The sequence below is a fragment of the Emys orbicularis genome, chromosome 1 (assembly GCF_028017835.1).
Source record: "Emys orbicularis isolate rEmyOrb1 chromosome 1, rEmyOrb1.hap1, whole genome shotgun sequence".
Lineage (NCBI taxonomy): Eukaryota > Metazoa > Chordata > Testudines > Emydidae > Emys > Emys orbicularis.
This window is the reverse complement of record NC_088683.1, coordinates 164,291,060-164,306,922: the sequence shown is the minus strand read 5'-3', so window position 1 is coordinate 164,306,922 and position 15,863 is coordinate 164,291,060. Positions and strand designations below refer to the sequence as shown.

At 47.4% G+C, this 15,863-nt stretch overlaps 1 protein-coding gene across 1 annotated transcript; it reads left to right on the top strand.

Moving 5' to 3' along the window:
• Positions 1-659: 659 nt before the first annotated feature.
• Positions 660-15,014, top strand: LOC135888769 (GTP-binding protein 8-like). The gene is made up of 7 exons (XM_065416551.1): positions 660-1,031; positions 3,367-3,465; positions 9,759-9,889; positions 10,303-10,402; positions 10,872-10,990; positions 13,106-13,231; positions 13,778-15,014. Exons 1-6 carry the CDS (start codon positions 699-701, stop codon positions 13,185-13,187), a joined length of 864 nt encoding a protein of 287 aa, XP_065272623.1. The 5' UTR covers positions 660-698; the 3' UTR covers positions 13,188-13,231; positions 13,778-15,014.
• Positions 15,015-15,863: the final 849 nt, after the last annotated feature.

The following is a 15,863-nucleotide window of genomic DNA, read 5'->3' as shown; positions in this document are numbered from 1 at the left end:
AGCACCTGCTTGGGGCGGCACCTGGTAAGGGGCGGAGGGGGGAGCGCGGCGCGGCATTCCACGCGGGGGGGGGGGCGCTCCGGCGGCGTGGCGGTCGGCGGGGGGGGGCGGGCTCCGGCTGCGCGGCGCTCGGCGGGGGGGGCAGCGCAGGCGTGGCGCTGGGGGGGGGGGGGAGTTCCAGCGGCGCTCGGCGGGGGGGCGGCACGGGGCTCGGCGCTCGGGGGGGGTTCCGACGGCGCTCGGCGGGGGGGGTGGGCTCCGGCGGCGTGGCGCTCGGCGGGGGGGGCGGCGCGGGGCTCGGCGCGCGGGGAGGTTCTGGTGGCTCTCGGCAGTGGGGGCGGGCTCCGGCGGCGTGGCGCTCGGCGGGGGGGCGGCGCGGGGCGCGGCGCTCGGGGGGGGTTCTGGCGGCGCTCAGCGGGGGGGGGTGGCGCTTTTTTTTGCTGGTTGGGGCAGCAAAAAAGGTAGAGCCGGCCCTGGCGTCAGGGGCACCATCTTCTCTTGGTGTGTGAGGCGGGTGTTACTGCGATACAAATATAATAACCCTCTTAAAGTTCCCTCCACTCAGGGCTTTGAGCATGAGACACTCGGATCTCCAGTGTGAAGCTACCTTTGGTTCAGCTGTTGGACTAGCTCTTTAAGGCCTCTTTAAACCATTGCAGGCTGATGAGCTTTTGGGAGACTGGGCAGAGCGACCAGAGATGCTCCAGCTACAGAGGATGAGGAGGCTTGCGGGGGCAAACTGCCTGCTCCGGAGACACAGCGCTACGGGGAGGAGCTCTACCAAAAATGCATCGTTTTCGGAAGTGCTGCAGCTGGAGGATAAAAAGCTCACTGGTGTAGTTTTCCCTCTCCAGGGTCTAGAGAAGTATCTAGCCCCGAACGTGAACACTGCAAGCTTCCGGACTTTCAACCCTGGCCTGGATGACATCCACAGGGCAGAGGCGCTTTTCAAACCCTCGGGCAAACACGTGATTGATTATTTCAGTTCTGCCGTCCGCCTGGATCATGCACCACAGCTGTCACAGCCTGAGGTGAGGCCATTTCCAGGGATGGAGAGGGAGGTGGTATCCTTGCTCCTGTGGTCAGAACACATGCTGAGTGGGGGGAGCAGGGAGTTCATCCTATACAGCAGGGGTAGGCAACCTTTCAGAAGTGGTGTGCCGAGTCTTCATTTATTCACTCTAATTTAAGGTTTCGCGTGCCGGTGATACATGTTAACGTTTTTTTAGAATGTCTCTCTCTATAAGTCTATATATAATATAACTAAACTACTGTTGTATGTAAAGTAAACAAGGTTTTCAAAATCTTTAAGAAGCTTCATTTAAAATTAAATTAAAATGCAGATCTTAAGCCGCCGGCCTGCTCAGCCCGCTGCCAGCCTGGGGTTCTGTTCACCTAGGCCGGCAGCGGGCTGAGCGGGGCCTACGGCCGGAACCCTGGCTGGCAAGGGGCCAGCAGCCAGAACCCCAGGTTGGCAGCGGGCTGAGCGGGGCTGGCGGCTGGGACCCCGGCTGGCAAGGGGCCGGCAGCCACAACCCCAGACGGGCGGCGGGCTGAGTGGGGCCGGCACCCCAGACCAGCAGCAGGCTGAGCGGCTCAGCCCGCTGCCGGTTTGGGGTGCCGGCCGCTGGCTCCTGCCAGCCAGGGTCCCGGCTGCTGGCCCCGCTCAGCCCACTGCTGGTCTGGGGTTCTGGCTGCCGGCCCCTTGCCAGCCGGGGTCCCGGCCACTGGCCCCACTCATCCCACTGCCAACCTGGTGCTCGGGGTGGGGGGTGCAGGAGTCAGGGCAGAGGGTGTGGGGGGGCTGGGTATGTGGGGAGGGTGCAGGAGTCAGGGCAGGGGGCTGGGGGCATGTGAGGGGGTGCAGGAGTCAGGGCATGGGGTGTGAGGGGGCTGGGCATGTGGGGAGAGTGCAGGAGTCAGGGATGGGGTCGTGGGGGGGATGCAGGGGTGCAGGGGTCAGGGCAGAGGGCTGGGGGGGGTGGGCTGGGATCAGGGGGGTGCTTCCAGCCCCCTGCCCCCTGAGCGGCTCACGGCAGGGGGCTGGAGGGATACGCCCCGCTCCTACCCCGCATCCCCCTGCCTCTTCTTCTCCTCCTTACCGGTCTGAGCAGCGAGGGCGCTGGGGCTGCTCTTCTCCCCTCCCTCGCAAGGGCCATCGTCGGCAGGGAGGGAGAGGAGGCGGGGCTCCATGCAGCACGCTGGGGGAAGAGGCAGGGGAGGGGGAAGCTTGGCTGCTGGCGGAGCCTGCCGTACAGCAGCAGCCAGCAGGACCAAGCTAGCTTCTGCCCGCTACCCCCGCCAGAGAGAGCGGTAGGCGGGGGGCAGAGAAGAGCGGGCTGGGTCGGGCAGAATTTTTAATGGCACGCTGCTGCCTGCCGGGGTCCGGCTCAGCCCGCTGTCAGGGTTCAGCAGCGGGCTGAGCGGGACCCCGGCAGGCAGCAGCGTGCAATTAAAAATCGGCTCGCGTGCCGTCTTTGGCACGCGTGCCATAGGTTGCCAACCCCTGCTATACAGCGGTGTCCCTATCTCACCTCCCCTGAATTCATGCATTTGGGTGCTGTAGTTTTGGCAATTGGGGTTTGACCACATGGAGCGTCTCTGTGCAGCCTCAGCCCTCTGTGAACCATGGGGGCTGTGTCAGCATGAACTTTATGTAGGGAAACCTGCTCTGCACTGTCAATTGCCTCGGAGCAAGTGGTGCATTTTTGTCCACACTGGGCAGGGGAACTGATGGAAGCGCAGCTTCTGAAGAGCCTGAGGTCCAAGGAATAGACTAATGCCTGGGCTTTCTGCAGATGTCCCAAGATTTTACAGATCCTGGGGCTTCTACAGAGTTGAAGGACTAAGCCCCTTACAAAGGGAACAAAATATTTATCCCTACAGATAGGACAGTTACATGGACATTTCATGTTGTCAGGGGTACTAAGTTTTCAACCTAACTTGGCCCTTCCTGAGACTTTTCATATAGGAAGGTATCAACTAGCACAAAGACATTCCCTGAAAGTGAGTCTGTCTTAGTTACATATATGGCCCCCAGCACCATGGTATCTGAGCACCTCACACTCTATGATGACACCCCTGTGAGATAGGGAAGTGCTGTTATACCCATTTTACAGATGGGGAACTGAGAGGCTACATGACTTGCTCAGCTTTACACGGGAAGTCTATGGTATGGTCTAGAACTCGGCTCCCAAGACTTACGTGAGTGTCATAGTCACTGGACCATCCTTCCTTGTCTAAGGTGGTAAGGCCACGAGAACTAATTGAGGGTTTGCAGGAGTGACCCACTCCTTTTGCACAGGTGGGGTTGGATGAAGGAGAGAAAATTAACAGTGGTATCTCCTTTCTCCTGTCTCTCTCCAGGTGTGCTTTGTGGGCAGAAGCAATGTTGGGAAATCCTCCTTAATAAAGGCCTTGTTTTCATTGGCTCCCGATGTTGATGTCCGAGTGTCAAAAACTCCAGTAAGTGTCGTTATGGGATTCCCTCCATCTCAACTGGAAGCTCCTGCCAGTCAGGGGAGATGAGAGAAGGAGGTATAACCTTAGCGCTGGAGTAACACAAAGCTCTGGGAGCGTAAGCTGGATTCTGTTCTGGCTTGTGCATCTTCAACAGAAATTTAAAGGTTCATTTGCAAAAGTCCTATTACTGGAAATATGAGGTGAAAAGAACCCAGCTTGACTCTCAGAGCCCAGGGTAAGTTTGCAGGGCTAACAGTTGGGAGGAAAAAAAGAATCTTTTTACTCATAAGTTGGAGCACACTTGATGTGCAGCCACTGAGACAAAACAAACACACAGCCCTACAAAGCTAATTTGTAGTCCCTTTTTGAGAGTAGTTTGGCACTCGGAGCTAAATCCTCCTGTTCAAGTAATGACTGTGGAAGGTCTTTGAAGCAGTGGAACTGTCACAGTCTGCTCCACACAGAGAGGAGCATAGGCCACAGGGAGGCTGTGCAAGGGGTCGCCACACCCTATGGACCCACAGAGGGAGACTTGGGGGCGTGGCCAGTGATGCCGTGACAGTAGATCTATTGACTTAAACACTCACAACACAGGCTTTTTGAGTGTGTTACTGATGCTACTTCAGCAGAGGCTTCAGTGGTGGCTCTGGAGCAGCTCCCCAGGTATCCTGTGTCCTGCTTTCAGCATGTGAGGTGGGGAGAGGATTCCAACCCCCCGCCCATTCCCATCCACGGTGCCCAAACTGAGAACCTCCCGTAGGCAGAGACTAGGTTAGACTCATAGACTCATAGACTTTAAGGTCAGAAGGGACCAATATGGTCATCTAGTCTGACCTCCCGCATGATGCAGGCCAAAAGCTGACCCACCCACTTTCCCTTGAAGTCTTTAAATTAAGTCGCAGAGAATCCTCCAGCCTGCGACCCCTGCCCTATGCTGCGGAGGAAGGCGAAAAACCTCCAGGGCCTCTGCCAATCTACCCTGGAGGAAAATTCCTTCCCGACCCCAAATATGGCAATCAGTAGAACCCCGAGCATACAGGCAAGATTATATAGCCGGACCCTCATTTTACCAGCGCTGGCACGTTAATGCTTAATTGACTAAAATCACGTTATCCCATCAAACCATTCCCTCCATAAACTTATCTAGCCTAATCTTGAAGCCAGAGAGGTCTTTCGCCCCCACCGTTTCCCTCGGAAGGCTGTTCCAAAATTTCACCCCTCTGACGGTTAGAAACCTTCGTCTAATTTCAAGCCTAAACTTCCCCACGGCCAGTTTATATCCATTTGTTCTCGTGTCCACATTAGTACTGAGCTGAAATAATTCCTCTCCCTCCTTGGTATTTATCCCTTTGATATATTTAAAGAGAGCAAACATATCCCCCCTCAGCCTTCTTTTGGTTAGGCTAAACAAACCGAGCTCCTCGAGTCTCCTTTCATAGGAAAGGTTTTCCATTCCTCGGATCATCCTAGTGGCCCTTCTCTATACCCGTTCCAGTTTGAGTTCATCCTTTTTAAACATAGGAGACCAGAACTGCACACAATACTCCAAATGAGGTCTCACCAGCGCCTTGTATAACGGAAGCAGCACCTCCTTGTCCCTACTAGAAATACCTCGCCTAACGCATCCCAAGATCGCATTAGCTTTTTTCACAGCCACGTCACATTGCCGACTCATAGTCATCCTGCGATCAACCAGGACTCCTAGGTCCTTCTCCTCCTCCGTCACTTCCAACCGATGCGTCCCCAGCTTATAACTAAAATTCTTGTTAGTCATCCCTAAATGCATCACCTTACACTTCTCACTATTAAATCTCATCCTATTATTAGTACTCCAATTTACAAGGTCATCCAAGTCTCCCTGCAGAATATCCCGATCCTTCTCCGAATTGGCAATACCTCCCAACTTTGTGTCATCCGCAAACTTTATCAGCCCACTCCTACATTCGGTTCCGAGGTCAGTAATGAATAGATTAAATAAAATCGGACCCAAAACCGAACCTTGAGGAACCCCACTGGTGACCTCCCTCCAACCTGACAGTTCACCTTTCAGTACTACCCGCTGCAGTCTCCCCTTTAACCAGTTCTGTATCCACCTCTGGATTTTCATATCGATCCCCATCTTTTCTAATTTAACCAATAATTCCTTATGCGGCACAGTATCAAACGCTTTACTAAAATCGAGGTATATTAGATCCACCACATTTCCTTTATCTAAAAGGTCTGTTACTTTCTCAAAGAAGGAGATCAGGTTGGTTTGGCACGATCTGCCTTTCGTAAACCCATGTTGTAATTTGTCCCAATTGCCATTCACCTCAAGGTCCTTAACTACTTTCTCCTTCAAAATTTTTTCCAAGACCTTGCATACTACAGAAGTTAAACTAACAGGCCTGTAGTTACCCGGGTCACTTTTTTTCCCCTTCTTGAAAATAGGAACCACATTAGCTATTTTCCAGTCCAACGGTACCACCCCCGAGTTTACAGATTCATTAAAAATTATCGCTAGGGGGCTTGCAATTTCTCGCGCCAGTTCCTTCAATATTCTCGGATGAAGATCATCCGGTCCGCCCGATTTAGTCCCATTTAGCTGGTCAAGTTTGGCTTCCACCTCTGATACTGTAATGTCAATCGCCCCTCCTTTATTCCCCTCTGTCCTGCTCCCTTTATTCCTAAGCCCTTCATTAGCCTTATTAAAGACCGACGCAAAATATTCATTGAGATATTGTGCCATGCCTAGATTATCCTTAATCTCCACTCCATCTACATTCTTCAGCGGTCCCACTTCCTCTTTCTTTGTTTTCTTCCTATTTATATGGCTATAAAACCTCTTACTATTGGATTTAATTCCCCTCGCGAGGTCCAACTCTACACGGCTTTTGGCCTTTCTCACTGCATCCCTACATGCTCTGACCTCAATAAGGTAGGTTTCCTTGCTGATCTCTCCCCTCTTCCATTCTTTGTACGCTTTCTGTTTTTTCTTAATCGCCCCTTTGAGATGCCCGCTCATCCAGCTAGGTCTAATTCTCCTGCCTACTAACCGTTTTCCCTTTCTCGGGATACAGACCTTGGACAGCTCGTGCAACTTCAGCTTGAAATGATCCCAGGCGTCATCTGCCTTTCGATCCCTAAGTATGTTAGCCCAATCCACTTCCCTAAGTAGTTGCCTTAATTTATTAAAGTTGGCCTTATTGAAATTGTAAACCTTAGTCACAGTTTTATTTCTGTTAATCCTTCCATTTAGTTTAAACCGAATTAGCTCATGGTCACTCGAGCCAAGGTTGTCCCCTACAACCATTTCCTCAACGAGGTCCTCACTACTCACCAGCACCAAATCTAAAATGGCATCCCCCCTTGTCGGTTCAGTTACTACTTGATGAAGGAATTCATCAACTAGCACGTCTAGGAACATCTGAGCCCTATTATTGTTACTAGCATTTGTTCCCCAATCTATATCTGGGAAGTTAAAGTCCCCCATGATTACACAGCTCTTATTAGTTTTTACTTCCTTAAAAACATTAAATAGTTCTCTGTCTGCATCCAGGCTAGATGCCGGCGGTCTATAGCACACCCCAAGTACTATCCCAGGGGAGGCTCTAGTAGGTCTTTTACCCAGTGTAATTATTGCCCATACAGACTCCGTCTTATCCATTCCATCACTTATTATTTCTTTACATTTTAGCTCATTATTGACATACAATGCCACACCCCCACCTTTACCTTTTTTCCCGGTCATTCCTAAACAGCACATACCCTTCCATACCTGTACTCCAGTCATGACTACCGTTCCACCACGTTTCGGTTATTCCTACGATATCAGGTTTCATTTCTTGGACCAGGAGCTCCAATTCCTCCATTTTATTACCTAGGCTTCTCGCATTCGTGTATAAACATCTTACTGTATGCTGTCTATCTTCTCTCCCATGAGTTATGCAATTTGGTACGGACTCTGTACTGTCCATCCGCCCCCTCCTTCTTATGTCCAATTCCCTACCCCTACCTATATCTGTGCTTATCTCTTCGCCCTCTTTTTCAGTGTTGGAATCTGGCGTGGAGATTAACTGGACATCTCCCAACCGTCTCCCCCAAATTCCTAGTTTAAAGCCCTTTTGATGAGATGAGCCAGCCTCCCTCCCAGAAGTCTATTTCCTTCCCTACTCAGGTGAAGTCCATCCCGTGAGAACAGCTGCCTGTCCCCGAAAGCCTCCCAGTGGCCATACATCCCAAAGCCCTCCTTATAGCACCACTCCCTTAGCCAGCTATTTATCCTCACAATTCTGTCTGCCCTTTGCTGTCCTTCTCTAGGAACAGGCAGAATGCCACTGAAGATAATCTGAACCTCTACTTCCTGAAGCGTCTTCCCCAGCCTGGCATAATCTCCCTTGATTCTCTCTAGCGAGAACCTAGCCGTGTCATTCGTTCCTACGTGAAGGATGATCAAGGGGTTCTTACCTGCTCCTTTTGGGATCCTTTTCAACCGCAGGTCCACATCCCGTATCTTAGCGCCCGGCAGACAGCACACCCTTCTGTTTTCTGGGTCCGCCCTGGTCACAGGCCTGTCTAACCTCCTCAGTAAGGAGTCTCCAATCACATAAACCTGCCTTTGCCTTGTGGCAGTGTGATCTACTAATCTATCCCGTGTTCCCTGCAGTCGTAACTCCTGTCTGTCTCTATTTTCCCTTATAGTCCCCCTAGTGCCATCCTGTATCCTGGGGCTGAGTATTGATGCTGTCTCCATCAACTCCTCCCCTCTCTCTATTGGACTAGCTGCCCTTCTTTTCTTCCTCTGCCTCCCACCATCAGTTACCACCTGCTGCGTCCCCTCCTCGTTATCCAAACACCCAAACCTGTTCCTGAGTTCTATTTCCCCCTCACTAGCCCTCCTTTTCCTTGGCCTGCTTCTCACGGTCACATGCTTCCACTGCTCTTGTCTCCCCCCGACATTCCCCCCTCACAGACCATAGCCCCCGCTTCCACCTGCACCCCTGAGCATTCCCCTTCAGCCACCCCTTGCCTTTGCTCCATTAGCTGCTCGAACCCCCTTCTAAACTCCACCAGGGTCTCTACCTGCATCTCCAGCCCTCGGACCTTTTCCTCTAACAGATCAATTAGGCGGCATTTCATACAGACATACCTCTGTTCAGGTGCCACTGCTATGTGTGAAGACCAGGATCCGTAAAGCAGTGGTTCTTCACCTTTCCAGACTACTGTACCCCTTTCAGGAGTCTGATTTGTCTTGCGTACCTGCAAGTTTCACCTCACTTAAACTATTTCCTTACAAAATCAGACATAATGTGCTGTGACACTTTTGTATTTTTATTACTGAAAAATTGCTTTCTTTCTCATTTTTACCGTGTAGTTATAAAAGACATCAACTGGAATGTAAATATTGTGCTTACATTTCAGTGTATACTATAAAGAGCAGTATTGGTCCTGCTTTGAGCAGGGGGTTGGACTAGATGACCTCCTGAGGTACCTTCCAACCCTGATATTCTATGATAAACAAGTCATTGTCTGTATGAAATTTGAGTTCGTACTGACTTTGCTAGTGCTTTTTATGTAGCCAGTTGTAAAACTAGGCAAACATGTAGATGAGTTGATGTACCCCTGGAAGACCTCTACGTACCCCCAGGGGTGTGCATATCCCTGGCTGAGAAACACTGCTGTAGAGTGTTTTCTAAAATCCTTTCTGATACCATGGCTAAATAGTATGGTAAGTACTAGTGTTCTGGTGGCACCTTAAAGGCTAACAGATTTATTTGGGCATAAGCATTCGTGGATAAAACACCTCTTCACGAAAGCTTATGCCCAAATAAATCTGTTAGTCTTTAAGGTGCCACCAGACTCCTTGTTGTTTTTGTGGATACAAACTAACGCGGCTACCCCCTGATACTGCTCTAGGGTTGTAATTTCAAAAAATGTAAGTCCAGTACATCATGTGCCTACTGGACTCTCCTACGTGGGCTCATACAGCATCTCCCTCCTCTCAACTATCTAGATTTGTGTAGTCACATTTAGACAAACTTAAGCTTGTGTATCAGTCGTTGGGATGGTATCCTGTTTCTACTAAACCATGAAGTGCTTCCCTCATTCAGTCAGCTTGTCAGTTACCCAGGATACATTACAAAGTCTATTCAGCGTTTCTAATGAATCTAAAACACTTTCCAGTCTTCTAGGCCCATCGGATTCTTGGTTCTTGTCCATATTCAGCTCAGATTTCTAATGTTGGGCATAAAGTACCTTTTAAATAATCCCATGGCCATTTAGTAGTAATTAATAAAGCCCAACCTTTCTCTCTCCAGGGCCACACAAAGAAAATGAATTTCTTCAAAGTGGGGAAATACTTTACGTTGGTGGACATGCCAGGCTATGGCTACCGAGCCCCGCAAGACTTTGCTGACATGGTGGAGGCCTATTTACAAGGGCGTCAGAAGTAAGAGAGCCATTGCATGCTGTCGTGTTTTACCTGCAATCTCACAGTGCATCAGAACAGTGGCATGTTTGCGGAGATTATAAAAAGGTGGAAGAGTTAAGTGTAGATATCAAGAAGGCATTACCAACAATGGGGTGGAATGTATTAGACCACGGTATAGCTTCCAGAGTGAAGTGGTGGCATTACCATTGTTTGAATTCTGTTTTGAAGCTTGGATGGATCAAAGCACTGGAAAATATTCCCCTTAGGTGCTATCCTGTATTGACTCCTCTCAGGATGAACTAGATAAGACTAATTCTCTTTTCCCATCTCCAAATCCTATGAGGTAGCGTCTCAGTTCTCATGCTAGTTAATGTAGAAACAACCATTGTTGCATTGCCCCTCACTTGTGTTACTATCTGTATCTTTGTTAGCTTGAAGAGGACGTTCTTATTAGTGGACAGCTTGGTAGGATTTCAGAAAGCAGACCACATTGCCATAGAAATGTTGGAGGAGTTTGGGATCCCTTACGTTGTAAGTTATACTTTCTCTTTAAAACACGAACCAAAATAAAAATGTAAATTGGCCGGGCTCAAGGGCATTCTCTAAACATTTTGTACCTTCAGCTAGATGAGGCTCAGCAGTAGAGCTCTAGCAGTGAGTTAAAGGTGATCTGCACAGGGAAAAAAATTGTCCCCCTCTGCCCCCCCCCCTTTTTTTTACATACTGTATAGGGAGGCCTGAAAATCTGTCTTTTTTTTTTTAGGTCTGAAGTTTCAAAATTGACCTTATTTTTGGTGCCCAGTTTGACACCCCTTAAAGAGGCCTGATTTTAATAGGCTGGGTGCTCAGCATTCATGTCCTAGTATCCCATTAGATAGGACATGGAGCAGTTTGAAAGCGGTGGGAGGGTGATACATCTTGGCAAACATTTCCAGGTTTACAGTAAAGCAACATTCTTTCCCCCCTGCTCCCTAAATCTTCTCTTTATGGATTTGTGCAGTTTGTGTTAACCAAAATGGACAAAACTCCCAAGGGACTGTTGGTTAAAAATGTACTGGAGATCCAAGACTTCGCAGAGAAACACACTCAGGGGTGCTTTCCTCAACTCTTCCCAGTCAGGTAAAGCTCACTTCTACTGATGTCTTAATTTTAAGCACCTGAAAAACACCAAACTCACTGAAAGGTATGACAGTTTGGGAGACCGAACTCCTGTTTATGCCCAGAACAGGTACAATGGGCAGTGTCAGGGCAAGTTACCCTCATGCTGATCCCATCCTATCTGAGGGAGAACCCCCTAAAGAGGTGAGAGGAGAGTTCAGCTTTCAAGGCCCATTCCTCGTTTGGTCTTTCAGATGAGACTGGCAGCAGAGGCACAACATATGATGGTAGGTTTTGTGGTGTGAATGCCTGTCTGAGACTACCGCACTCATTTTAAACAGACCACGTATGGGCAATAGCTTGGGACCAGGTTTGAAATGGTTGTGGCTTTCTTAGGCATACCAAGGATAGTACGTGCAGTTATGCTGCCCAATACAAATTAAGGCTACTTTGCGCTAAGACTGTATACAAAGTATCCCCTCTGCAGATGGGGGAATGGGCAGAGAGGCTAACATGCAGTTCTACTCTGAAAAAGAGCAAGATAAAAATGGCATCTTACGTAACGGCTCTGCTGCCTGTGTGTAACTTTAACTTCAATGTTCTTATTCCGGTTAGCCCTGCAGAGCCTGTACAACTGTGGGAGAGGGAGCTGGGTTCTGTTTTGGATCCAGCATTAGCAGAACAGGTAACCAGTTTCTGATTTCAGGCCCAGCTCTGCCCTTGGTTACATCTGTACACCTCACTGAACCGAGCTGCATGGTACAAATGTAACTGAATGGAATTTGGCATATAGAATCTTGTACGGCGGGTGGATGTGTTGGAAAGAACCCAGCTTGACTCTGTTTCTGGGGTGAGACTGTGGCAATTTAAAAAATCTCTTTGTGTAAATAGAGCAAGGTTGATGTTGAGCGTGTCAAACATGGGACCCTAAAATGCTGCTTTTACAGTGTCAGTTTTTAGAGTAGAACTATGCTAAGGCCTAGAGCCACAAAGCTATGTAGGCTCCTAAGTGACTTGGCCAAGGACACACAGAAAAGTTGTAGCAGAGCTTGAAATAGAACCCAGATATCCATTGCTCTGCATTTGTGAAGTCACTTACATCGGTGCAAAAGGCTACCAAAAATCAGCATGGTGTAATTTTCTACAGCCACTTGGTATGGGTATAAGTGACTACCCAAAGCCTGTGCTTTTAGTATCATATCTCCGCTCCGGGGTCGCTGCGCCCTTATCTCATATCATATGGGCTCGGGATTTTTTTATTTGATATTGAGCAGTGAGCAATTGTCAATTTGGGGAGATCAGCACTGGATTTTGTAAGATAACGTGTAAAGGAGTACACCAGTTTGTAACTGTCATGATAATGTCCCTTTATAATGAGATCCTGAATTAAGTGACGAGCCACAGCCAAGCTTCCATTGCTGAGCACGTTGTACCTGATAAAAGTTCAAATGTAGCTCCTTTATGGAGAAACATAAGTGAAATCCTAGGACATTGAAGTCAATAGGCCAGAATTTGACCCGTGACATTTAAATTAAGTGGTGTGTGTAACTGGGGAAAATCCTATGTAACATTTTTTCCTTGTTTAAAAAATATCTCAGCAGAGAGCCCTAGTAAAAATATTAAACATCACCTTATTTTGAACATGTCTTGTGAAGTTGTTAAACTTGTACTAAGGGTTGCTGAACTCTAAACCTCAGCTGCAGAGTGTAGCAACTCTGTTATTATTGCAGCAGTAAACTAAATGGAAGAATTAACACCTAATTTCATTGGATAGAAAATGTTTAGGGCACCACTGAGCTGTAATTTCAAACTCTTGTGAAGCTGCATTTTTGCACCAGAAAGACAAGTACTTCCTTCTACACACAAAGCTAAGTGAAGAGAATCTGTGATGTACCATAACATTTTTTGCTGATTCCACTCTGTGATTGTGCAGTGGGTAGAGTTAAAGTTGCTGCAGGAACTATACATTTCCTGATTGTTATGGGACTAAATTATTGATGTTTTAAAATGTATCAGAAACGATTGGCTGACTTTGAAGTTACCTGTTACTCCAAGGGACGATGGCAGCTTAGCAGAATTAGGCACCTGCATTTAAAGGAAGCAAGGACCTGAACATGTAAATCTTTGTTTCTACAGTTCCATAGAGTATTCTGGCATCCACCTGCTGAGGTGTTTTATAGCCCATGTTACAGGAAACCTTCCCATGATGAATTCTTGACAGCCACAACTCTCCTGTTGTATTCTACTCATCCAGCACAACAGGTACCAACCATATTGCTCTGGACTTTGCTTTTTGCTTTGTAAATAAGATAAAATAGTGAAATTATTTTGAGGGTTTGTAACAAGTTTCCTTAAATTTTCATTAACAAGTTAAGTGATTCATGCAGCAGAATGTTATCTATGATTTTCTAGATGCATTTATTGGTATTAATTTACTAAATTGACAAAAAAAATAAAGGATTTTTAAAGCTTATGTTTTAACAAGCTTCCACTTGTTTCCCTTCCTTGTTATGAAGATAGCTTTCATTTAAAACCTGCTTCACAATTAAGGCTTAGATGCTAGAACATAGCGGTATAGCAAGAGAAACGCCAACAGAGTGCATGTGGCCCTGGCTATAGCAACATTCTTTATTCACTGATCAGCTGTGACTGTCAGTCAATTTATTTTAATACAGATAACATATGAGAATAGGGTCACCCTGTGGAATTTGAACTTGTTGATGTATGTGTTCAGTTCTAAATTTTCATGCTTTCTTTAGTGGTGACAAGGAAGTAGCAAGAACACTCTTTCCTGCTGTATTGCTGTAGGGCTTCCTACCTGGAGGTGGAAAGGACCTGTCCTTTAAGAAGTTATGAGGGGATGATGCCTGAAAAGAAAGTCTGGTACATAGGCTGCATGGAGTTATGTGGTACCTCCACTCTATGCCCCAAAAGGAAATTACCCTAATGTAATTGAGCACCAGTGGCTACAAGCTGTGAGGGCTCTCCACCACCCCATCAGTTCCTAGGAGAAAGAGCAGATGAAAAGCTGTGACTTTGTGAATGGTGAGAAGATGACGACTGCTTTGACAGCACATGTTAATGGAGCACTCTGCTGGAAGAATTAGTACTTACATAGCATCTATTGCCTTAGAGAGCAACGCCTGAGGATTTCAAAGGGGTGGAGGTTACCTCTCCTTTTTGCACTGTGTTCTCTTGCTTAGCACAGACTTCATTGTGGACCTCTCAAGGAACAAACCAAAATTCTAATGTGATGACAACTGACCATAAAGGAGTGAACTTCCATGGCAAATGAGGTACATGCTGCATATCTGGCCCTACCTTGTCCCTCAGTGGCAGCCTCCTATTCTTCAGGGGCACATAACAGATGTGGAATAAACTTCTCACACTAAGTTGCATCTGTCCAGCAATGCCCACTAGATGGCATAGCTGTAGTGTTACTGATGGGTAAGATTTCCTTCCCAGAAGGTCGCCCATTCTTAAGCTCCGTTTACACTGGTGGGGTGTGGAGTACTGGCTGTGTTCTCACTTGTCACTGCAGGGGCTAGCTGTATGCCATGGCAACAGGCTTCAAGAGGGGGGAGCAGCTGGAGCCTTTCACTGGGGCAGGGGAAGGCTTAAGTAGGAGGATGTTACACTGCTAAAAATAGCACTATAGAGCAAGGAGCGCGCACACACACACAGAGCGCTCTCCAGCCTGGGGGTTCAGGCATGTGCTCTTCACTGAAGCAATGCTGTTAAATACCAATGCTATGTCTGTACTCTACATGTGACTTAAGTGTAGATTAAGAGGGTGTGTGGTCAAGTTCATGTCTGTTCATAAAAGGAAATGCTTTACCTAACCTAATTGACCTCAGAAACTCATTGTCATTAGATGTTAATCCTGCTACCTGATAGTAGCCACTCCTAAAAACAGGATCTGGGAGTTGTTGGAACAGTAGCCTAATGCAGTAAACTAATTCTTATGTGCTGTAAGCAAAAGAGATTGATCAAAGTACTTAGGAGTTAAATCCATCAAGCAGAACAAAGGGAGAGTCAGGGCTATGACTCCATCTATAACCACTGTTAGAAGTGCTTAGTGTCATAACAGCAGAGGTGCTGTCCCAAGACCTTGTGTCCCAAATGGTACATTTCTCAGGGGCAAAGTTTCCTGGAGCACATGCTATGGCTCAATGTCAGTTCTTGGTGAATAGTTTCAGCATGCTAGCAAACATTTTTCAGAAGCATCCACTCAGTTTTGGGTGCTGCATGCTCTGGGCTCTTGCCAAGTTAAGCATCCAAAATTAATGGACCCTTTTGAAAAGTGTGTCTTAAATCCTATAGCTTCATATACATCTGCCTGCAGAACCCAAGGTTCTTATTTAAAAAAAAAAAAAAAACACTACACCAACTGCTATCAAAAATCTTTATGAAATACCTTTGACTGATATTTTGAAATACACACACAGTTTACATTTGTAAGAATTTAATAAATATATACTTAAGAGTAACAGCTCTCAAACAGCACATTGTGGACCAGATCCTGTAGTCCTTGTACATACGTAATTACCATTAGATTGACTGCCTTGGGAGTTAGTGGAAGGAATGCAGGACTGGCCCACATTACAATTGTGCTACAGGAAAAAAAAAATGCATAGGTGAAGTCCTCCATGCAAGGGTTATAGAGCATTAGCTTTACTTTTATATTTGGCTAGGATTTGTTTCAGGTTGTCCAAGAGGTCTTCAGACATAAATTCTTCAAACACTGTATCAGCTTTTGCATTATGCTCAGCCAGGTATTTCTAGGAAGAGAATGTTACTGGTGAGATTTCCAACTTTCGTTTTTAACCTAAAAAGACATGCAGCTTCTGTGTCAGCACCATGTGCATCTTTTATTATTATCCACTGCATTGGA

Coding starts and splice junctions, on each gene's coding strand:
- LOC135888769 (XM_065416551.1), top strand. CDS start 699: ATGCTCCAGCTACAGAGGATGAGGAGGCTTGCGGGGGCAAACTGCCTG. Junction 9,890..10,302: donor TATTTACAAGGGCGTCAGAA/GTAAGAGAGCCA, acceptor TATCTTTGTTAG/CTTGAAGAGGACGTTCTTAT. Junction 10,991..13,105: donor CCTCAACTCTTCCCAGTCAG/GTAAAGCTCACT, acceptor TTGTTTCTACAG/TTCCATAGAGTATTCTGGCA.